This window comes from Oryzias latipes, chromosome 1, assembly GCF_002234675.1.
Source record: "Oryzias latipes chromosome 1, ASM223467v1".
Lineage (NCBI taxonomy): Eukaryota > Metazoa > Chordata > Actinopteri > Beloniformes > Adrianichthyidae > Oryzias > Oryzias latipes.
The window spans coordinates 26,282,922-26,308,111 of record NC_019859.2 but is presented as its reverse complement, the minus strand read 5'-3'; the positions used below and the strand labels follow the sequence as shown (position 1 = coordinate 26,308,111).

The 25,190-nt window shown below is 40.2% G+C and overlaps 1 protein-coding gene across 1 annotated transcript in view; it reads left to right on the top strand.

Annotated features, from left to right (window-relative positions):
- LOC101160457 (protein phosphatase 1 regulatory subunit 29-like) overlaps positions 1–24,816 on the top strand; it is a 126,589-nt gene extending 101,773 nt beyond the window's left edge. The window contains exons 2-5 of the mRNA XM_023959022.1: positions 14,839–15,346; positions 20,047–20,196; positions 20,844–21,838; positions 22,247–24,816. Coding sequence (XP_023814790.1) covers positions 15,143–15,346; positions 20,047–20,196; positions 20,844–21,838; positions 22,247–23,828 — 2,931 coding nt within the window. The 5' untranslated portion in view covers positions 14,839–15,142 and the 3' untranslated portion in view covers positions 23,829–24,816. The remainder of the gene's footprint in view (positions 1–14,838; positions 15,347–20,046; positions 20,197–20,843; positions 21,839–22,246) is intronic.
- The last annotated feature ends 374 nt before the right edge of the window (positions 24,817–25,190 follow it).

Here is a 25,190-nt window from a genome sequence, read left to right as displayed (position 1 = left end):
ACCGCTCCAACCACACAGGTCAGTGGAAGGATGGGCTCAGGTTCCTTGGCATCAGGCTCGGGGTCGTACAGACGAGACAGGGCATCCGGCTTGGTGTTCTTGGACCCCGGCCTGTAAGATAGAGTGAAAGAGAACCGATTAAAGAAAAGTCTCCACCTGGCCTGGCGAGAATTAAGTCTCTTTGCATTTCGGATATACTCCAGATTTTTATGGTCCGTCCATACAATGAAGGGGTGTTCTGCTCCTTCCAACCAGTGCCGCCACTCCTCCAGCGCCACCTTAACTGCCAGCAGCTCCCTGTTGCCGACGTCGTAGTTGCGTTCTGCCTTGGACAGTCGCCTAGACAGGTACGCACAGGGGTGCATCTTCCCGTCTTGCTCGGACCGTTGGGAGAGGACCGCCCCAATTCCCTCATTGGAAGCATCCACCTCCACTACAAACTGACGGCGAGGGTCGGGCATGGTGAGCAGTGGAGCAGATGAGAAGCGTCTTTTCAGAGCCTGGAAGGCAGCCTCTGCCTCTGATGTCCACCGGAAACTAACATGGGGAGACGTGAGAGCATGGAGAGGGGCAGCAATGGTGCTGAAGCCCCGGATGAAGCGCCTATAGAAGTTTGCAAACCCCAGAAACTGCTGAAGTTTCTTGCGGCTCATGGGTGTCGGCCAGTCCGTCACAGCACTGACTTTGGCAGAGTCCATCTCAACCTTCCCTGCTGAAACCACAAACCCCAAAAAGGAGACGGTTGAGACATGAAACTCGCTTTTCTCTGCTTTCACGTACAGGTTGTTTTCCAGAAGACGCTGAAGAACTGCGGTAACATGAGATCTGTGAGAGTTCAAGTCAGGGGAATAAATGAGGATGTCATCTAGATAGACATACACAAAGTGATCCAGAAAGTCTCGAAGAACATCATTAATCATGGCCTGAAATACAGCAGGAGCGTTGGTGAGACCAAACGGCATAACTAAGTATTCGTAATGGCCTTTAGGAGTGTTGAATCCCGTCTTCCATTCGTCCCCCTCCCGGATTCTAACCAAGTGATAAGCGTTACGAAGGTCAAGTTTTGTACATACCTTGGCCTGCTGGAGCTGGTCAAAGACAGAGGTCATAAGAGGCAAGGGGTATCTGTTTTTTATTGTTATGTTGTTCAGAGCACTGTAGTCGACGCAGGGCCTGAGGGTCCCATCTTTTTTACCCACAAAGAAAAAACCAGCACCCGCTGCAGAGGAGGAAGGACGGATGAGGCCCGCTGCAAGTGATCCATCTATGTAATCATTCAGTGCCTGTCGTTCTGAAGCAGAGATAGAGTAAAGATGCCCCTTAGGAATGGTGGAACCTGGAACAAGATCAATGGCGCAATCATAAGGGCGATGCGGTGGAAGACTCAGAGCCTTTGACTTACTGAAGACCTCTTCCAGATGATGGTAACAGGAAGGCACTTTACTCAGGTCCGGGGTCTCTGAACCTGAAGCAGAATGGACAGAGATGGGTTTACTGACCATTGTGTGTCGTTTTCCAGTGGTGATGGGATGACGGTGTTTATCACATTCAGGCCCCCATCCCAGAATATTCCCAGTTGACCAGTCAACCTGGGGGCTATGTTTACACAGCCATGGATAACCCAGGACCAGAGTCTTAGAGGGGCATTTGAATAAATAAAAGTTCATGATTTCCTGATGTTCACCTATGGATAGCTTGAGAGGTTCAGAAATGTGTGTAATATTAAACAATCCTCTTCCATCAAGACCACTGGCCTGGATGGGTCTTTCAAGGAGGTGAGATTTCAGTCCCAATCTGTCAGCCAGCTCCCAATCCAATAAACTTTCATCAGCGCCTGAGTCTATGAGAGCTGTGAGTCCTGTGGTGTTGCCGTGGTGAGTTACCTCTATGGGCGTCAGGCTCCGGGTGAATTTAACAGCAGTGGTGACTTGACTCACCATTGCCGGTGTCTTCATAGGGCAGGAGGAGACGAGATGGTTAAGCTCCCCGCAGTAGTAACACCGACCTTCCCGCTGGCGGCGCTGCCGTTCCTCGGCAGAGATCCGCGCCCGGCCCACCTGCATGGGTTCTTCACCGCTGTCCGCTGAGGAAAAGCGATGCAGATCGGGAGAAAAACGGCGGAAACCTCGTCCAGCTGAATCAGTCCTTTGAGTAGACCCCTCTCCTGAAGGTCTGCTGCTCCGCAGGCAAGACAATTCATGAATCCGGTTATCCGTACGGATGGCGAGAGCGATGAGGGAATCCAGATCTTGAGGTAAATCCAGTGGCACGAGCTGCTCCTGGATGCGCGGCGCCAGCCCCTTCAGGAAGATGTCATACAGCGCCGTGGAGTTCCACCCGCTCTCTGCCGCTGACGTGCGGAAACGGATGGCGTAATCACAAACAGATTCACTACCTTGTCTTATGTTGGTGAGTTCTCGCGCTTTCTCCCGGCTGGTTGATACTGGATCAAAGGTGATCTGTAGGGCATGTTGGAAGGCAACGAGGGATGAACAGATAGGAGAGTTGCGAGCCCACTCTGCCATGGCCCATGCACGAGCCCTCCCCGAAAGATGAGAGACCATGAAAGCAATCCTGGCTCTGTCAGACACAAAGGCATGGGGTGAATGTTCAAAGTGAATGGAGCAGTCTGTTAGAAAGTTCTTACACATTCCCAGCTCTCCAGAGTAACGTTCTGGTGGGGCGATCTTATTTTCCAAACTCCTAGCAGGCATGGCAGAAGAGGGAGCTGAGGCTGGTGTAGAAAGATCAGGTGGAGCGGCGGTCCTGAGCTGCCCTAGATGGAGGTCCTGTACTTGGGTGGAAACCTGGACCATATGGGATGCCAGAGTCTTCTGGAAGTCCTCCTGCTGGGAAAGGCGGGCTTCCAGGCGTTGCAGAATGGCTGTGAGACTGCTGCTCTCTGCTGAGTCCATACTGGCCAGGTTGTACTGTCAGGAATGATCACAGGGCTGGACCCAGATGCAGAGATTTAGTGGTTTTAATTTCTTGTACAGGCTTAAACAATAGCTCTGGAAATAACCAAACAACCTGGCACAGGACAAAGGGAGACAGACTATTTAAGACATGAGGGAGGGAACACAGATGGAACCAATCAGAGGAAATTACAGTCACACCTGTGGGGAACAGACAGGGGCAGGAAGGAACATGGCCTGAAATGAGAGGAGTGTTAGTGTTTCAAAATAAAACAGGAAGTGCAACACGAGACAACACAGATGACAGACCAGAAGTGCACAACTCAGGACAAATGATAAGAACGACAAGACATGACAGTAATATAATTAAAAATCAATCAATTTAATCATCATCAATAAATGATTAAGCATTTTTTAAAGTCTTCTTCTTTCTTTCGCCTTCTCCCATCATGGGTCGCCACAGCGAACGAGTCGCATGGTAAACTTGGCAATGTTTTACGCCGGATGCCCTTCCTGACGCAACCCTCTCATAGAGAAGGGAACAGGGAGCAGCCCGGATTTGAACCCTGTTTTCACAAACGGAAGGCGCCGCAAACCAGCACGAGCTGAACCAGCTCCCTAAGCATTTATTTAAAGTACTTTTTATAAAAAGGTAATGCTGAGAAATAAAATAAAAAAGGGTCCATATTCTGTCGAGTGATCAAGGTTGGTATTCCTTCTTCTGCTGATTAACAGCCGTCCTTCTGGTTTAAACAGAGTTTATAGTTCTCTTCGCTGTTATGTCTGCATACATAAGATGAAGGTCCCCTTCCTTCTTTGGCTGTTATCAGCGGCCCTAAAAGTTGACGTCAAGTTGTCTGCAGGTCAGAACGCTGCTGAAAATTAGGGTCACTTCAGACTTTTAGAGAAAGCGATGAATCCAGGCGTCATATTTCTTGAATTTATTTGGCTCTTTGATTTATTATTGCATGTTGGTTCTGACGTCCATGATCAAACACTTCTCAAAATCCTTCATGGTGTTAACAACCAGAACCTTGGACCGGTCCGGTGGACCGAGTGGTTTGAGGTAAATCCTGCAGCCTTTAACCCAAGTGTTCTCAATCTGCTTACTCTTCCTGAGAAGCCTGGCATGTTTGGCGATTTCAGTATTCCTTCTGGTCAGATGGTCATTTAGATAAGCAGCAGATCCTTTCAGATTCTTACTTTGATTCATCAGAGCTAGCTTGTTTTTTTGATTCACAAAACTGATGAGGATCGCTGGTTTATCCGTCTCCTTTCTCCTGGGCAGCGAGTGGCAGGTCTCGATGGTATTTAGATCCAGGAAAATTCCTTTAGACGTGAGGAATGATTCCACTTGATGTTCCAGAGACTCTCCATCACTCCCGGTTTCAGAAGAAGTGCTAGCAATGCTAGCGCAAATAGCATTAGCAATTCTAACTCCAGCTGCATTTATCTTTGCCCGAGGTTTGATCCGTAATCCAGTGAGAATGACATTATTCATCTTTCCTTGTTGTTCCACATCGTCCAGTCTTTTCTTTAGAATGTCGACCCGGTTATCTCGTTGCTCGTTTTTAGCTCGGAGTCTTCGGAATTCTTCCATTAGCTCCATTAGAGGAGTTGGCTTAGCGGTCACTTGCTCCATGAAAGGATACAACGCAGCTTGGATATCATCAAGAATCTTTTAAGGTCTTCATAGTCACTTGTTGCTTGGTTTTTCTTAGGGGCCATGGTCAGCTCTCTTTTTTTTTTCTTTCTGTGGAGAAAATCAACTTTTAAGTCTCTTGAAGATAGTTGTATAGCTGCCGTGAGCGAGAGTCTTATCTCACAACACATTAACTCTCAACACAACACATTTACTTACAACACAACACAATAACTCACAACACAACACATTACCTCACAACACAACGCATTAACTCACAACACAATAACTCACAACACAACACAATAACTCACAACTGAAGTGAAGCTGCAATGGAAGTGCTTTTATTCTGAAATTTCCACTGGACCGAGCGGCTAACTACGCTAAGTTAATGTGTTGTGTTGTGAGTTAATGTGTTGTGTGTTAAGTTATTGTGTTGTGAGGTAAGTTATTGCGTTGTGTCTTGAGTTAATATGTTGTGTGGTAAGTTAATGTGTTGTGACCCTTCTGGGCCATGTCTAATATAAAAAAAAATATACAAAAGACTGGTTTACTTTTAAATCTCTTGCTCATTTTGGCCAGATTTCATATTCATAAAGGTACTTCTCAGGTCAAAAACCCAGTTTCATTGTATTTTTTTCTCAGATAAATCAGTATATCAATAGTATTCACAATTCTGAGAAGCAAAAAGCAATCAAGTCTGTGCTAACACTACCAACCTACAGTCAAATTGGGTGCATCGTGCATATGAAAGTGGTATGCATTATTTACCTACTACATGAGTCTTAAGATAAGTGTGACATTGCAATGGTTGCATTGCAAAAACAATATTTTTAGCTTTGGTTTCAGTGACTCTGGAGGGTTCTCCATCCGATGTATGTGTGTCAGTGTAATAAATAGAAAATAAATTGAAAACAGAAAAAAAATGAAACACTGTGGAAAAGAGTTTCAATGAAAGATTATAGATTGAACTCTTGTGGTCCTGTGAGAGTTTAGCAAAACCAAAAGAATCTCCATTTAAATTGTGTATATTCTTTATGTATTAGACTTACAAATACAGTACCAGTGTTGCCAGATTGGGCGGTTTTCCGCCCAATTGGGCGGTTTTGGTTCTAAATTTGCGGGTAAAAATGGCTTTAGGCGGGTATGCATAATTTGGGCGGTTTTAGGGTCGGTTCGGCGGGTTTTTCTCCTCATGAATATATAATAACGGACTACGTTAGGCTGTGTGCCTGTTGTAGTCTCTCTGACAGAGTCTGACAGAGTCTGAAGCCAAAGCCCCTCCCCCGCTTCTCTACCTGTTCACCTGTTCACATCCTCTGCAGCTGAGAGTTGTTTTTTTGGTCATTTGAGTGACAAAGATGGATAGGATCAGTAATGAATCTTTCAGAGGAATAGCTCATGTTAAATGTTTTCAAGATAAATACAGGGAAGCAGATTGAGATGGTTTGGACACATAGAAAAGAGGGACGGTCATTATTTATGGATGCTTTAATTGGAGCAACCAGGAAAGAGGTCTACAGGAAGTACCATGAGGGGGTTCATGGATGTGGTGAAGGAGAAGATGTGGGTGGTTGGTGTGAGAAAGGAGGATGCAGAAATGGGGATTACTGAATTTCTATACCGTAAGTCGCTCTGGAGAATAGGTCGCAGTATGTGTGGACGTGAATGTTGATTTTTTTCATGTGCTTCTAGCATATGGCGTTCAAGCAGCTCTGTCGCTACCCAATACTAGTACATGTATTCACTTTAGGAAAAGGCCTGATGTGAAATGTCAAAGCGGTGCATATCTCGCAAATCTTGCTCCAGGCTTTTTTTTCTCAGCTCTATTATGAAATATGAAAGACTTGGTGTCATATAATTCTGGCCAAGCATGAAATGCAAATATTTATCCTTCATGATCAATTTAAAAACGGTTGGCACTTCTGTGTTTTGAAAAGAACACTATCGATATGTCACAACCAAATCAGAGTCCCTGACTGGTCAAAGCTTAACTGGTTTAACTTTTGATGCATGCTCAGTTGCTGTGTGTTTTGTACATGGAGCCTGAAAACAGTCGTAAAATCTTGTTTAGCTACGTGGAAGTGAACATAGAAGCTCAAAACGCAAATTTATTTGCATTTACGTATACTTTTTCAATGAAACCACCATATCGCTTGAACCCACATTTATGATTCCAGAGTGAACGAATCATAATACATTGATACTTATTTAGCCTTAATAAAACATAAAAGTAATCTAGTATAGTTGTGTAATAAAGTGATCCCTCGCTATAACGCGGTTTACTTTTCACGGTTTCGCTACTTTACAGATTTGCATCGTGCATTGTTCTCTGCATTCTGAATGGTTAAAAAGTCACTCCGCTCCTTCTCTACCTGTGCGTCAATAACTTTGCAGTTTAATATGTACACGTGCGTAAAACAGCTTGCCAAAGTTACATTACGTACGTGCAAATTGTCTTGCAATTTCGAGTTTCTCTAAAACCCATAATGTCAACAAAACGACATCTTTTTGCAAAGAAGAAAAAAGAGCGACAACAACTGGCTATCACTATGTTCTTCTCCTGAACAAACACACCTGCACCGCAGGCTTCAAAAGAAAAAAAACACTGCAGGGCGGAGTCAGGATGCAGCGGCTCAGTCTGAAGAGCAGTGAAATACACCTGAGTCACTATTTGTCCGACTGTACTTTGTATTTTTTTTCATAATCATTTTAAATTTTCTCCGGTTTAATCCTATTACGGGGGGGGGGGGGGGGGGGGGGGGGCTAATCTCTGCAATTTGAAGCCTTCTGTTCATATTGACGATTAAAATTATTATTTGACAGTACAAAAATTATTTGTTGAAAGAAACGCTTCTAAAGCACTTTTATTTGTGAAACAAATGCTTGAGCCTGTAAAATGGTTTATTTTTTTCACTGTATAATAGTGTCTAATTGTACAATTGTAAAAAAAAAAAAAAAAAAGATTCTATTTCACGGATTTTGCCTATCACGGGTTCTTTTTGGGAACGTAACCCCCGCAAAAAACGAGTTTACTGTGCATGAACAATCATCCAGATAACTATAGCCTAAAGAACATTCTAACGAGTCAACTAAACTCTTTATATTACATTATCACTAAATCCACTCAGTTCTACATCCTCTGTCACCTCTAAACCAGTGGACTTTATCCAGCCCGTCTCTACGCTTGGCCCGGCCCCCGAAAACAATATCAGAGACAAATGTTTTGTTTTGTTTTTTTCCCAGTCTGGCCACGCGATCGGAACATGCATAGAATATGACATTTTATTCCTCCCCTTTGCAGTCTATGCCCCTATTTGAAGCCCCGCCAAAAATTACTTACAATTCTCAAAAGATTATTTTAATGCGATCATGCATGCATGCATGCATGCTGTCCTGTTCCATATGTGCAGCTCTCCAGTATCCTGATCTACATAAATCTTGGTAACACTTTTTATTAAGATTCCTTAACAAGCTTTGTTAATGCATTAACAAGCATAATATAATTTTAATTTTTTTATTATTATTGTTTGGGGTTTTAGTAAGACATTTATTAACATTATAGATGTCTCACCCAAGCCCAAACAATAATAATACTTCTTTATTTGTTAACAAAGGTTGTTAATAAATATTATTAAGCTTATTAACACTGACACATTTGTTAGACACCTATAATGTCAATACATGTATCATTAGCATCTTAAAAATATCCTAATAATAATGCTTGTAAATGTGTTAACCAAGTAATTTAGTAACACCTTAATAGACTTATTGTACTAATAAATGTCTTACTGACACCCTATAAATTCATTTAGAATGCTTGTTAATTTGTTAACAAAGCTTGTAAAGGAATCTTAATATAAAGTGTTACACAATTATTTGATCACATTTAGATCTTTCTTTTCATTCTATAATTCTGTACTTATTTTTCTATGACAGTTTGAACTTTAAGAGTTTAAACAAGTGAGAGAAGTGTGAAAATGTTCATGTGTCTGAGAAAAGTAGGAAAGTAAAGTGTGTTGTGAGGAGTATTACAACCTTAAAAAACTGCAATATTACCTATTAAGAGTTATTTCTACAACGTAATATCCGTGAAGACTTAACTGGCAGCTTAGATGGCAGCCCTCCAAGTATTTTTTCAATTTCTTAATATTGTTTTTTTTTTTTCACAAATTGGAGAACAATTTATCAAAGGAGGTTTGAGATGGCCGTGATGGGCGTCCTGAATTTTTTTTAAGAGATTTTGCCTGTTGATGAGTGTTCTGTCAGCTACTTTGTTATAGTAAAGAAGAGTCCAAACACACATTTGTCATCTACTTCACTTCACTTATTGATGAATAAAATTCAGTAAAGTTTTATTAATAAAAAGGATTTCTGCAAACCAACGTACAATGTACATTTCAAACACATGAGACTTTTTGAAAATATTGAAAGTTAAATGGCATTTCTTTGTAAAAATTGTGTTTGTTTTCTCCACCTTCATGAATACCCTCAGAGAAATAGAGATAAAATATTGATAAAAGCTGATAAATTAACACTTTATTCTAAATGAACATTCACTAAAAGGTAACATGACAATAAGAGAATGTGCAGATTAACACAAAGTTAGTGAAAATTATGCCAATTAGAGAAATAAAGATTGTCTGATCTCTTTTTTTAACTCTTTTTTTCTTTCTGAGGCAAAAAGATATATAAAAAATAAAGTGTGACTATTCTGATGAAAAGTAGTAGTATCAAATGTATGATCTCCCCTTTAATTAGCAAAAATGCCAATCATTTGAAAATTGATCTTGAAGGAAAAATTGTGGTTTTGTCAACAAGTCCTTCATATATTGGAATACAGTGTTCCCCCACTTATTCACATTTCAGTATTTGCTGTTTCACGTATTCGCAGATTTTTTTTTCAGGCACACGACTTCTCCGGTTCATCACAAATATTCAGGCAGCTCAAATTGCTTGCATGAAACTTTTGCGTCCGAAGGAGGTGCTGAGGTGGAGGAGGGGAGCAGAGATGAAGAGTACGCCAGCCCATCAACTTCCTTGCCGACTTATGCGTAAATATGGGGGGAGGACTGTAGAGCCATGAAAGAAAAAGTCTGGATCCAGATTTAAGAGATTTGCATCGCTTTGGACATTTTGCACCAAGCCTCTTCCAACTCTAGGTGGCACACATGTGCTAATAACGGGTAGCGACAGATAGCGACAGTCAAGCACATGGGTCGGCAACTTTTCACTCAAATAGCCAGTTGGATCAGTTTCCCACAGAAATGAAAGCACAGGGAGCCGCAACACTAGGGGTGTTAGAAAAAAGTGTTTCACCGATGTTGCGATAGTTCATTTGTCAATACTTGTACTGATTCAAGATGCTGTCAGGATATTTATTTAATTAAATTATTTACAAGCACGAGGTTTCTTTTGATCTTTTGTCCATTTTCCACAACCTTGAATAGACTTTTCTGTCTTTGTTGTGGGGTCTAAGCCCATCCCCCGCCTCTCTACCTGTTCACATCCTCTGCAGCTCCAAGTTGTTTTCACCTGCGTGATACCCTCCCTCCAGCGTGTTCTACACAGATAGCGGAACATACGGTTATCATAGCAGTGAGTTGACAGGATATTGAGGGGGCCCTTATGCAAATGTAATAAATTTTATGCGGAAATGAGAATGGTTTTAGTCTAGGAAAAACAATTTTTTGGGGTGCTAATGTGTCCCCTACGAGATTACCAATGACTGCCTTTCTAAAAGAACTTTCCATCCCATAACAGACTCTGGTCGGCGTTCACAGCTGAAGACACCCCCCCCCCCCCCTCCGCCTGTTCACGCTGCTTTTCTCCTCCGTGTGTTAAAGGCACTATGGCAATCTTAGAACATGATAGTTATTTTACAAAATCAAAAAGAGCCGAAGCACAAGTTAGATGAAAAAGCATGCAGCTCCGGAGTCCCAGGTTGCAGACCCCTGGTCTAGTATGACTGCTGCTTGCCAAACGCGTGTTTAATGCCTTAACCCATGTGCTATCTTAGATGACCCCACCCTTACATTAAGGTGTTATTCCTACCATGATAAAGGTGGATAAAGTTGGAAAGATTTCATGTATTCCATGGACACCAGTGAAGATCACAAATCATTGAAGAAAAAAGGTTCAGCGCACTGTCCAGTGGGTCTAGATGACCCAACTCCCAATGTTAAAGTGCCTAGGATAGCACTTCATCCTCCTGTTGATTTTTTTGGACACATCAAGTTTCTGAAGTAAAACTATTCAATTCAATTCAAAAGAAACCTCAGAAGGAGGATGAAGAAGGGATCCCTCCAGGATGGACAGGCGATGTACCAGAACTCTTAGAGAAGAATTAGCTTATCTAACGCTGCAACTACATGTTTAAATAGTCCAGCAGATGGGCTTCATCCAGATGAGTTGGGGGATGCGAGCCAGAGGTAGGGTCCACAACCAAGTATAGGAGCAGGAGAAGAGACGAGGTACATAGTCAGGTACAGGAGCACAGACTAGCCAGAGGTAAGGTCCACAGCCAAGTACAGGAGCACGGAATCTGGAATCATTCTCTCTCCCCTGGAGCTACTATCGAGAAAAGAGGAGAGAAGGAGAGGAGAAGTAGATAAGAGTAGAGTACAGAACACGCCAAAATACCAGCAACAGTTTGTAAAAACCTTGTAAAGACTTACAGAAAATGTTTGACTGCTGTCGTTGCAAACAAAGTATTGAGTTGAACTTTTGTTATTCCCCAAATACTTATTTTCCACCAAAATGTACAGATAAATTCTTTAAAAATCAGACACTGTGTTTTTTTTCTTAATTTTTCTAGTTAAGAAATACATATGATAAAAATTACAGGCTTCTCTCATCTTTTTAAGTGGGAGAACTTGCATAATTGGTGGCTGAGTAAATTCCAAATACTATCTCTAAATACTGTACAGGCATACAGTGTCACCTCATTTACTGATGGAGTCACTTTTTAAAAACGACCTGCGATTTGCAAAGTCTGTGAAGTATTTTATATTACAGTATTCATAAATATATTACAGTATTCATTAAGGTTTTAAAGAACCACTCCACTTAAACTGGTGTTTTTAACATGTTCTTGTGGCCTTTTTTGGGATGATAGAGGACACACATAGAACAAATTGAGCTTAAAATTGCATATCTGAGTATTTCTTTATTCAAATGGCTTTGAATCTGGAGCAGACAAAAAAAATGCTGTTTGAAAAAGGGCTTATTTGTGACGTAAAATATTTGTGGCTAGGTGGGCCACAAGCTCCCCGCTCCGATCTGTTCTGATACATCCACTTGTAGGCAAGTAGATACATGTATGTCTTTGTTTTCCTCGTCCAAGCTGGACCTGGCACCTGACTCAAAACTGGACAGCTGGATGGCTCCAAAAGTGCTCGTAATTTTGGTTACACCAGTAATGTTAGCGTTGGGGTGTGAGTGGCCGTAAGCTAGCGGAAGAGCAAGTTAATAGAGAACTCTCCAGAGTGGGGAGGGGAGGGGCGTGTTGCTCCTTGCCAATGGCTTCACCCACAACTTTTAGGTGAATTTCTAATGAAGTACTGCCGCTCTGCAGGCAATATTTGCCAGAAAATGACACAGGTTTCTTGATTTGGGCTAAAAAAAATCATTATTAAATGACCAGGAAGGCTGTGTGTTTTGGATCGTTGTCCTGTTGGAAGACCCATGATCTGCGACTGAGACCAAGCTTTCGCTTTGTATGCTTCATTTTTGAGTCTACGAACATAGAGCTGATGTGCCTTACCAAAAAGCTCCAGTTTTGTCTCATCTGTCCAAAGGACATTTTCCCAGAAGCTTTGTGGCTTGACAACATGCATCATTGCAAATTCCAGTCTCGCTTTTTTATGATTTCCTGTCAACAGTTGTGTCCTCCTTGGTCATCTCCCATGAAGTCCACTCTGGCTCAAACAACGACAAATGGTGCGATCTGACACTGATGTACCTTGATCTAGGAGTTCACCTTTAATGTCTTTGGAGGTTGTTCTGGGTTCTTTGGATACAGTTCGAACAATCCGTCTCCTCAATTTGTCATTTAATTTTCCTCTTCCGGCCACGTCCAGGCAGGTTGGCTACTGTCTCGTGGGTCTTGAACTTCTGAATAATATGTGCCACTGTTGTCACAGGAACTTCAAGCTGCTTAGAGATGGTTTTATAGCCTTTACCTTTAAAATGTTTGTCTATAATTGTGTTTTTAATGTTTTGGGACAATTCTCTCCTTCGCTCTCTGTTGTCCATGTTCAGTGTGGTACACACCTTTTCACCAAATAGCAACATGACTATTTGTCTCCCTTTAAACAGGCAGACTGACTGATTATGGGTTTGAAAACAGCTGTGATGTCAATTAAAGGACATACCTGAGTTCACCATGATCTCCTGGACAATTAGTTCTCAGTCTTTTATGGAGGTACCATCATTTTCGTCCAGCCCTGTTTCATTACTTTGTTTTTTTTAAATAATTCTGTTAATCAACAACTCAAAAGTAATGGCTGATTTTGATTATTTACTTTCCAATACATTTTAATTTATTGTTACTTTTGAACGTTTCAAGCCATTTCCGTGAGCATTGTGGACTTTCTTTCTTTAACTGAGGGGTACCAACAATTTTGTCCACCACTGTATGTTAGTCAAGGCAGGTGAGCAAATACTTTTGGTAATATAGTGTATTAGTAGGTAATTCTGCTTAACTGGGGCCCTGTCAAAAAGAAAAAAAAAGGTTAAGGGGTAATATCCTCTACTCCCAAAGAGGCATCTCACTGCGTCTCTGTCTGGAGAGGAGAGCGCCGTACTTGCTAAAAAAGAAACAAAAACACAATCCAAACCCAAAAGAGACACTTGCTGTAGGTTCAAAATATTTTTTAAAAGGGTCATTGATCCCAGAAGCCTGAATCTGTGAATACCTCTCTGGCTTAGTTTAATTTACCTTTGTTTAGCTTAGCTGAACTATTTTTGTGTGCCTCCTGCTCAAACTAGTGCCACTATAAAATGTTGGGATCTGTTCATGATATGCAGACTTTTAGCAGAGTATTATCTGTAATAATAATATAAAGTGTTGATCAGTATAAGAATAAAGTAAATCTGACATCCAATTTTGAATTAGTCATCACCCACGTGATCAGGCCAGATTTCCGATTACGGGATCGGATTGGGACATCCCTAGTCATATCTGGCCTTATGGGTGGATACGGCTGTCTGTGGATAGAAAAAAATTTGAAATCCTGTATGGGGCACACAAGTGGCCCACACAAAACTTTAGGATCATTGACCACTTGATGAGCCCATAGAATAAAATGTTCATGCAAAGTTTTTCTGCAGGCATATTGGAGGTGAAAGGTCGTAGCAAACACTTAAACAACACATAAGGGTAAGAGAGGTAAAGTAGGTGAGACGCACGCATGTCGGACGGATGTTTTTTTTTTTTTTTCTACCTACTTTAAACCTGCACAGGGAGCATTAGAGTGCTGTTCAATTGATAAGTGTGTGCTCCATGTGCACCCGTTGCGCTCCCATTGCAGCCTAACTTTTAGAAATTAGGAAATTAGACAATCAGAGTGTAGGTTTTGTGGTCATCCTACGGGCATCCTACGAGCACTTACGTAAGTCAAGGTTGAATGTTGTTCATCTTTGACTGATTCACAGAGAATTTTACTGCAGATGCCCTTCCTGACACAACCTTGTATTTTATCCGGGCTGGGAACCAGCACAGGGGGACGCAGATTTGGGCCCCCTATTGGCTACATACTCTGGCACATAACTGTTATCTCAAAATTTTTAAGGGTCAAATCATGTTGTACATGTCATCTTGAATTTAAACACATTGTATTCTTCAAAAATGTTTATTCATCACCGTGTGTACTATTCAGAGGTGGGGCTTCCCGTCCTTAGAGAAACTCACATAGGCAGGGAAAGATTTGTAACAAAATTGACCCAATTAACATTTCTTCAGTTTGAAGGGAAACAATTTCATTGAGTTCATTCACCCTAGTAAGCAAAGATCATTCTAAAAATAAATCTGTTTGTCTATCAAGGGAACAAGGAACACTGACCACATCATAAAGTCACAAACAATTTTGTACTAAGTAAATATAACATGTAAATTAATGAAGAGATTTGTTATTGTTGTGAAATTCATTAAAGGATTAATTTATTATTGGAAGCCATCCAGTTGTGAAGTATTTTCTTCCATATTTCTTCTAATGACATCCATGTTTGAAAAAGAGTCTTTTAAATTGTCTTTTCTTTTCTTTTCTTTTTTGTCTTTAGATCTACTGCATCTTTTTCATAGAGGGAAGTGTCACCATCATGGGCCAAGATTTGCTGCTGGGTAACAGTCTTCGAAACCCCTTGGCATTGAAAACCTAAAATGGGGAGAAGACTGTCTGCAGAGCTACAAGCTGAGCTCTAATCATTAAGAGGAATCCCTTCTTCTTTTCCCACTCACATTTGGCCTGCTTACCCTTCAATTACAGCTCTTCCAGTCTGAATTTGAACTGCTGCTTTCTCTGCTCACCTCTTTATTATTTTCATTTTTCTACTGAGGTGAAATCAAACCCTTCTATTCCAAATCATGGCCAGTCCATTCTGTTTGTCCTTCCTATCCCCCTCCATGTTTCTTTCTCTCCTATTTCCAGCACTGTTACTCCTTCACCTGCCTGGTACAGTGAAAGGGGACTGCTGGCTGATAGAGGGAGATAAAGGTTACGTTTGGCTGGCTATCTGTAGTCAGAACCAGCCTCCATATGAGACCATCCCTCAGCACATCAACAGCACGGTCAGTATGAGCATGTCTATTTGTAAACTTTTTTTGCACCCTCGGTCTCCTTTCAGAAAACCACATGAAGTCTGAGCAAATATTTCCAACTGCAGTCAGGTATCAACTGTGAAATACAAGTTCATCAAAATTATGTCAAATTTTTTTCCAATATTTGTTGCTAAGAAAGAACAGCAAACCCATTGATTATGAAACTCTCTTTTTGTAAAGGTAACTCCAAGGAGACTTTTGCAAATAAAGTTTCAATTTCTTTTTTAAAGTCCCACTCCGTTCATCTTTTGATCTAGTTTCAAAGCGTTTCCAGTGGTTTTAATTATGATTAGCCAAAATCAAAGTCCTTGTGTCGTTTTTTAGGAGATAGTTTCTGCAGAGCCGCAGTAGTTCATTAGAAATGTACATCTAATTTGTGCGCGTGACTGATGACACAGAGGTAACGCTCTGCTGATATTCCATTGCTCCTTTGTTTACATTTTCTCTCACTAGCTTACAGATCTGGGGGGTATTCCAGAAAGCAGGTTATGCTAGCTCCCACGATAAGTTTGAGGCTAAGGAAGTTGATAACCTCAGCTTTCGGTTCCAGAAATGGAGGTATATTTCAGGGTAGGTCAAGTTACCATGGCAACTCATGCTCTGAACATAACCTGGTCCGGAGCAGGTTCAGTTGAAGATTAGTTTGTTTACAGAGAGGTGAAACAGCATGGCGTGTCCATTTGAAGATGATTTAGTGGATGAAGAAGCTCAGATAATACTTTTTCCACCATGAGAGGGTGATAAGACCACATATGGATGTTGGAAAGATAAACTTTTTTACTTTGATCTAACGTAATTATTTGCTTCAGTTAAGATAAATCATTTTTTTGTTAGGTCACCTTAAAAATAACACATAGTTTTCAGACAATTATTTTCCTTTTATTCAAATTAATTCAATTAAGTAGGTGTAACTTTGATGCTGCTGTTAGATCGGCACCGCAAGGGATTCTGGGATATCATTCCCTTTGCCTGTCTGGACGGATTTGGGTTTAAGTGTGGGTTTTTTACAAAATGTGTTTAGTTGTATAGCTGTTTTACTGTGTTTCACTGTGTTTTGCCGAGCTATTTTGTCCTACTATGCTTAAGTCTCTGCACCATGAGTGAGAGTAAAGTAGAGGATGATGAGTTTATATAGCACCTCTACCACCCAATCCTGTTATGACAGTGATGGAATATTCTGTGATGAATTTTTGCACTCCGTGCATTTTTTTCCGTTCTTTTTATTGTTATAAAAATGAGCATATCTGCCGGCTCAAACTTAGACATATGAAAGTTCAAGAAATATAAGTAATTAAGATGGAAAAAAGATTGATGAAGTAATGTGACATTTAGTTAGATAAATACGTAAATTTGAGTTGTATAAACAATTATTGAGTTTGAATAAATTTAACTAAATTATCTTTCAGCCGTGTTACTTTTTGATGGACTTATAATTTCTATCCGCCGTCATTAAAATCTCAGACTGCGTCTCACTTCCGTCTCAAGTGTCGCGCTTTCTTTTTTTCTCTCCACGCGTTTCCATGGTGACTCCAGAAATCGGCGATCTATTGAGAATGTCTTTATGTACCGTGCGTTAACCCAGGGTTACCAAGTTGAGCGTAATTACGCCAACTCATATCCGGTCTTTTGGAACCGACATACCCAGAGTAAGCAAGTTCAGGCGGATTTCAGCCAGAGTTCAGGTTCAAAGTCAGGCTAGTTTAAACATGCTTCCTGGAATACCCCCCTGAACTGTGCGAGTGTAAACAAAGGAATAATAGGATATTAGCGGGGGGTTACTTCCACCCAAACAGTCCTGCCCACAACTCAGAGGCAAACCATATCCTAATTTCCCATCATTCCTTTGTTTACACTCTCTCCTGCTAGCTTACATATCCTCAAAACACCAAGCTAACATCAGCTGTGCACCAAAAGTATGAGTAATAACAGTTATACCAGAGCTATGTAACTGTGCAGTTTTGTGCCAGATGTCAGCTCGGACGAGGAAAACCAAGATGTTACTGCATTTTATGTCTGCAAGTAGATGCATCAGAATGGAACTGAAAGCTTTTTCAAAGAACGTGTTTTTATCTGCACCTGGTCCATCCATTCTAATGAAGAAATACTGAGAAACACAGTTTTAATCTTGAATTATTTTATATATGCCCTCCATCATGAAGAAAAAAAATGCTACAAAAACCTGTTAAAAACACCAAAAACACATATTTCATTGGAGTGGGTCTTTAAACAATTCTTTGGTTATTTTTGGAAATAATTATCTAAACAAATCAAATTCATTCAAATATTTTAAAGAATACTAACTGAGAAAAATTACAGTAAATTGTACTCATATGTCAAATATAAAAATATCGAATAATAATAATTAAGTTAACATTTGCATCATTCTATTACATTAATATTTTCCATGAAGAATCCAAACCACCTGCAAATCAAATCAGTGAACTCACAATACCATTTAGTCAACATCCATTCAAACTACAAAAAAATTCACATACATATGGACGCATGACACTTAAATAGATAGATGACTTTATTAATCCCACAATGGGGAAATTTCATTTATCTGTGGCAGCAACACGACATTCAGAAATAATCTATATAATATAACATCAATAAAGGACATCACAAATTACATTTATATTAGATAATTAAAAATATTACTAAAATTATTATGAAAATTATTATCAAAAATGAGATTCTTATTAAATAAAGAAATAAATATTAAATAAATACAGCTGCAAAAGTGTAAAAAACATGCGGTCTGCAAAACATGTAAACTGTAAAAAAACATTACAAATTTTTTCAAAATACAGAAATAACTAATGAAGTTCACACCAAGAACAAAAACAAACAACTGTTCAGGAACAAAAAACAATTTAAAATTGAAAAACAACAACTACAACAAAAGTAAATGAATCAATGACTAAACAGAAAAACACCCCTGGGGCCGTGGAGTGTCACTTTGACACGGTGTTGTACAGTCTGATGGCTTTGGGGAGGAATGACCTGCGGTAGCGCTCCTTCTTACACTGAGGGTGCAACAGTCTTGTGCTGAAGGAGCTGGTCAGCGCCTCTACAGTTTGGTGTAGGGGGTGGGAGGGGTTATCCATGATGGATGTCAGCTTAGCTAACATCCTCCTGTCCGCCACCTCCTCGATGGACTCAAGTGTGCAGCCCAGGACAGAGCCGGCCCTCCTAACCAGTTGTTAGCTTTGAGATAAATTAATAATATAAATTGCTGTTTTTTTGTTTTGAACATTACAATTTGAATGTAAAATTGCAAAAAATTGATGACTTCACCTTTTATAATAATTGATCAGGAAAATCAAGTCTTTATCATCAAACTGACTTTCTTAGAATATTTTATAGGTATGTTTTGCTTATGCTTGGCTTATTTTTTGAGAATACATGAAAAAGCTTTTTTTTAATGTGTGTATTTCGGCCTCTACTCAGTGCTATGTTTAGGTTTTAAATCTCCACTGATACTTTTTTTTCAATTATTCCCCCATGAGTCCATTGTTATAAAAGAGTAATAGTAAAAGAAAATCCATGCTCTGTGTTTGTCTATGTTTACAGCTTTTTATTGTTTGTTGTTTTAAGTCATGTCCAGGTTTTTAGTCATTTACATTCTTTTAAGTTTCTGTTCATCACTCTCATACCTTTGGGTCACCTACAACATCTATAACAATGCAGCAGTAACTGCTCAGCTCATGGGAATGTTTTTTATTTTATTTATAGTACAACTACCCATTGTTTTAACTATATCTACTTCAAAATATTCTATAATATGCAATATACAACATTTTTTATGAAATTATGCAAATATGAATCAAACCACTGGCTCCAAAATTAACATGATTAATAATTACTTGAAAGCAAAAACGCTAATTATTTTTTCTGTCATTTTTGGAAATAAAGTCTGGCATCAAGGGCTTGACAACTAGATTGCTATTTCTTTTGCATAAATATTTGCTTTCAAGTCATATTATTGTACTAGGTTTTCTTACCCATTCCTTCCATCCATCAATGTTTGTCTGTGAGGTGGATGGTTTTTATTTTGTTTTTATATGTATTTGTGCATATACAGTACAGTAGCATGATCTGGCTTTCATGTCTAATGTGATGTTTTGAAAAAAAAAAAATACACACCTATATGTACTGCTGGTAAAACATTTGTTTAGCTAGTAATAGTTTAATTGTCTGTCTAAAAAGTAAAGCGTATGCTCTGGAGGTCTTAAAATGCTTTAAATACTTGTAATTTGCAAACTTGACAAAGATGCAGCCATCTTTTAGTACATCCGCTTAACCTTTCAAGCTTTTACTGTTATTGACTGTTTAATATCAAACCTGTTTTCATTTAAGTTGCCTATTTTAATCATTGCTAATCCAAAGCCCATAAACCTATGGAAACATATTAAGTTCATTGATGTAGCTTGTAGTTAACCACAGTGTGTTTACTAATGCCCATTTACCAGTAAATTACATCTGCAACTCTTTATAATACGTATATGACAGCTTTTACAAAATGTCACAACATTTAAAACAAACACAAAACAAAGCGAAAATAAAAAAGTCGTGAGGAAAAATGATCATTCATTGTAAAATACAGATTTTAATGTCAAGCAGCAATGTTTCCTTTCAAAAATATTGTCCTTTTTTCTCCCTCACAGGTTCATGACCTGAGACTGAATGAAAACAAGCTCAAGGCAGTTCTTTTTACCTCCATGTACCGCTTCACTAACTTAACTGACCTCAATCTAACCAAGAATGACATTAGTTACATTGAGGATGGAGCCTTTGCTGGACAAGCCAATCTGCAGGTTTGGAGAGGTTTTCAACATTCTGTTTAAAACTTGTTTGATTGGATTTTTTTAAATTGAAGTTGCCTACACGTTACAAGTTTATGAACTTAATTTTGCTTTTTAAACTTAATATTGTCAGAAACTAAGCTAGGAGCAAACACTTCCTGGGTTTTGCTATAACACAAGTAAACAATTTAGCAATGCACTAGATGTAGAAATATAAACTTCATTTATTTTATGTAAAATTGTCAGTGTTTTTTGTTTTGACATCACAAATCTTTTGTCTGTTGCTTTTGTATGACAACAAAAGCAACAAGCATTGCTACTATTATTATTACTTTTAGTAGTAGTAGTAGTAATATTAGTTGTATGAAACAAGATTTGCATAGGGGGTTTCTTTTACTTTTAGTATTATAAGGAAAAGTCTGTGACATTTATTTAAAGTTGTTTAAATTGGCCAATGTGTTTAATATTAGTGATTTAAAAAATGATGGCCCTGGAGGATCATATTGTTCATTTTAAGTAGAACTTTATTAGTTTCACATTCATTTTTTGTTAAGGGTGTTTGTATATGATAAAGTGCAAACATTTTATACCATACGGTATAGCTTTACTCTTTTGTAAATTACATGTTACTTTTAAGTGCTACTCTGTTTCATTGTCAGGTTCTTCAGCTAGGCTACAACAAACTAACCAACCTGACAGAAGGCATGTTGAGAGGTTTAGGTCGGATGCAGTGCCTCTTCTTACAACACAACCTCATTGAGGTCATTGCCACCAATGCCTTCTGGGAGTGCCCTAACCTCAGTAGCCTGGACTTATCTTCTAATAAGCTGGCTCGTCTTGACCCATCGACCTTTACTGTCCTCAGCAGGCTCATGGTCTGTGAATTGGGAGGCAATCCGTTCCACTGTGGCTGTGATCTCTACAGTTTTCTTACTTGGCTGGAGGAATTTAACAATGTCACCCACACCTATGATCGTCTCCAGTGTGAAACTCCACCAGAAATGAATGGCTATCCACTACTGAGCCCATTGCCTGGGCATGGCAGAAACGCTCGTTACATTCTTCTATCTGTCTGCCGTGATGGGGTAATTATTCCAGGGATGACTTCCCAAATGCCAGACCAAGATGGCTCAGGCTTGGGTTTGGATAATTCAGACCAAGGTCTGTATCATCAACCAACCATTTCATCCACTGCTGACCTCAGCTATAAAAAACAGATTTCTTTGGAGCTCGATACAGTTACATCCTTTTCTGCATCTCTGAAAGTTCAGATTCCAGAGCCACATAGTAAGATGTACATTTTGTCTCAGTATAACCAAACCTATGCTGAAGACATCAAGCCCCTTAAAAAAAATAAGGAGATTGTAACTTTGGACAAGTTGAAACCACACACCAATTACACAGTCTGTGTGGTCTCTGCAAGGAAATCTCAGCGCTACAACCATACTTGTTTGCCATTTACCACAAAAACTAAGGGGCCAGAGGACCAGCGAGCTAATCCATCCACTACAACCCACTACATCATGACCATCTTGGGATGCTTGTTTGGCATGGTCATTGTGCTTGGATTTGTTTATTACTGCCTTAGAAGACGACGCATTCAGGAAGAAAAAGAAAAAGCTATAAGTGTGAAGAAAACCATTTTGAAAATGAGGTAAAATTAAAAATGTATTTTTTTTTAAATTTGTTCTATGTAAAGGGCCAAATCTCTTGTGACCTGAAATAGAAATACAAATGCCTCTTTTTGGTTTTATAAATTAAATGATGTTTTAGATCAAGTCTCTGCTGTAGGGAAGAGGTAATTGGTTTTTGCCTCATTACTTTGTTTTCTGAAAGGCTCCATTTAATCAAAGCCAAATCTTTAACAATTTTTCAAACTATTAACTTTATTAGTGTTTGGGGCATTCTATTCTTCATCGTTTATTTTAGCTGTAATTAAAGTCATGAGTAACCTTTCTGTTCCATCACAAAACCTACAGAAGGGAGTCAATGTAACTACAATACAGACACAGAGAGCACAAAATGTATTTATTTTAACCAAAGTTAATGTGTTCTTCTTTAGATACGGTCCAGAGGCAGCTGCTGCAGTAGCCAATGACCCAGAGGCTATTCAACGTCTGCAAGAGCAAGCTAACCACCATCATCGCCATTTGGGAGGAGCAGGAGGTAAACTACCACCATCTGCTTCTTCTAGCACTGGGATGCTCCATGGATCAACCAACACCAGCTCTTCCCGCCTTTCCACCTTACCCCAAGCGGAAAAGATAGCCACTGCCTTCTCTGAAGGGATTGATGGGAAGGGCAATTACATGGATGTTCGGACAACAGTAAATGCAGTTGCAGGTAGAGAGGGACTAGTGCCTGCTGGAGGCCCAGGAGTGGGAGGGGAAGTTGAAGTGAACATGAGGAGTGGGGCTGAAAATGGGACAGAAGGCGGGGATGACTCGGATGATGAGGGCGGCGGCTCAGGATCAGAGATATCCACAATCGCAAAGGAAGTGGATAAAGTGAACCAGATAATCAACAACTGCATTGATGCCCTTAAGCTTGATGCCTCATCAAATGCTGTGAACATTGCAGACAGTACTAACTCTTTGTCATCCCAACCTCCTTGCTTGCCAACCCTCCCGCGTAATCTCTTGCCCCTTTCTCCAGGCAACGTTGGAGATCAGATCATGGCATCTTCTCCAAAGGTGAATCTGAAGTCCCAGCCTCACCCTCTGCCTCAGTCACATCTTCAGTCACAACTTCAGACCCATCCTCAGCCACATCCACAGCTACTTCAGCAGCCTCATCCCCCTTCCATGGCCCCAGTGCCCTTGGTTATGCCCTTGTCTGAACGGCCCGGCATCAGTGGTGGGGGGTTTCTCACCCCTCCCTACCGTGACCCTCCCCCAGCTAATGCAGTGCGGCCCCTTCAGAGGCAGCTAAGTGCAGACACAGCAGTGGTGAAGAACCGATGTGGTCCACCTACTCCAGGACTGGTCAAGAGCTCGAGAGTATTCAGTGTGGATCTCCCTGAACATCGTGGTGACCCACCCAAGTACCCAACAGAGAAAAGCAGCCCTATAGGTTGTGGTGGAGGAGGTGGTAGTGGAGGGGGTGTAGATTGTGGAATAGGGGGCTGTAATGGCAATGGGAAGGGAAAGATAAACAGTGATGGGTTGAGTTTAAATGGCAGTGGCATGGGATGTACGAGTGGAAATGGAGATGGGGTTGTGGGGCCTGGACAGCAGCAACACCACTTGGAAGTTCAACCAGATTACCACAGCTCTGAGCATCGACACTCCTTTCCTGCCCTCTACTGTGAGGGGGGAAATGATTCACCCTCACCTGACCAAAAAGCTTCATTCCTTAAACCATTAGGGCGAGGCAAGAGGGATGCCACAGCGGCCTACTCTCAGCTCTCACCTTCTCGTCACCACAATTACAACTCTGGATACTCTTCAAGTCCAGAGTATTCCTCTGAGAGCACATTGCGCATCTGGGAGCGATTTCGACCATACAAGAAAAGCCCCAGAGAGGAAGCATCCTTCATAGCAGCAGGCCACGCTCTGCGTAAAAAGGTGCAGTTTGCCAAGGATGAGGATCTTCATGATATTTTGGACTATTGGAAGGGTGTCTCTGCCCAACAAAAGCTCTGAGCAGAAAAATCAAAGTGGAATTTTCTTTGGGAGATTCTAAACAAGCATCAAGAGCTGACTATACATTAATGTAGCATGACAGACAAAAATGTTTCTTCAAATGTGTCTAGTACCATGGGTCATTTGGCTGCTGAACCCTGAATTAAAGAGCTATTCTCTTTGGTTAATATTTAAAATTTTGTATTTGACGGTTTGTCTACATTTTAATTGGTTGTTCCCTAAATAGGTGTTTGTCACTGAGAGATAATTAACAAGAATCAAGCTGTTCACCAGCCTGCCTCATGCTGGGCACTTTGGTCTTCACAGGCTCCACAAAACTGCTGTCTCTCTGCTAATGAGCAAAGTTAAGTTAGTTGACAAGAAAGTCTCTTCTTCCTCATTACTGACTCACCAGAGTCCAGCTATCTTACTACAACAGCCCCATTCCTGACTTAATTCTTGGTTCTGTTTCTATTTTGCCACTGTTCATAACAGTCATTCTGTGGCACCGCTTGCACCTGCTCTGCTACAGATGCACCATTTAGGGCGATAATGAGTGTGCAGGATGAGAAATTAGGTGCATCAGTATTAGAACAGCATGAATCATCCTCTTTGGGGGAAGCATTAAATTATACTTATCAGGCTAATTGTTCTCCCTGGCAATTAGCCAGTGTATGAGAAGGTCAGAGAGTGCCTTTGTTGAGCATTATTATTGATTTGAAATACCTAACTACATATGCTCATTGTTTGGTGGGCATGTAGTTTCTGAATGCTAGCATCAGTGACTACATGTGGGTGGGGAAGTGGGGTTTGGCCTGAGTCATTTATTATTCTCAGGCTCTTTAAGAGCAAACTATGGTAGACAACCTATAGGTATCATATATAACAAGCCAGTTCAAGGATGTTCAGTGTCTGTGTGCCGGGTAAAATATTTTAAGGGTTTTGACCAGCCAGCACATGTAAAAAAAAGAGAAAGCAATTTGTTGTAAAAATAAATTATGATACCTAACTCCTTAAGGTCTTTTTCTATTTGCAAATCCAACTAAATTCTTTTGATAAGAAAAACATGTAAGGAAATTTAATTTAAATGCATTAATCTGCCTTATGGTTGTGTTTAGTGGTATGTTATAGATGTGGTGGCCCTGAAGCGTAAAACACACCAATAAATCACTTCAACACAAAAACATATTAAAAAATCACAATGACAATTTTAAAAAGCTAAAACAAAACATAAAAATAAAAACACGTTACATTATAGAAATCAAAACAAATTTCCTCAAACAATAAAATGAAATAAAAATTAACATTTCGGAAAACAAAAGTAATTTCAAGAAATCAAAATGAAATGTTAAAAAATGAAACAAAAGAAGAAACTGGAAATGG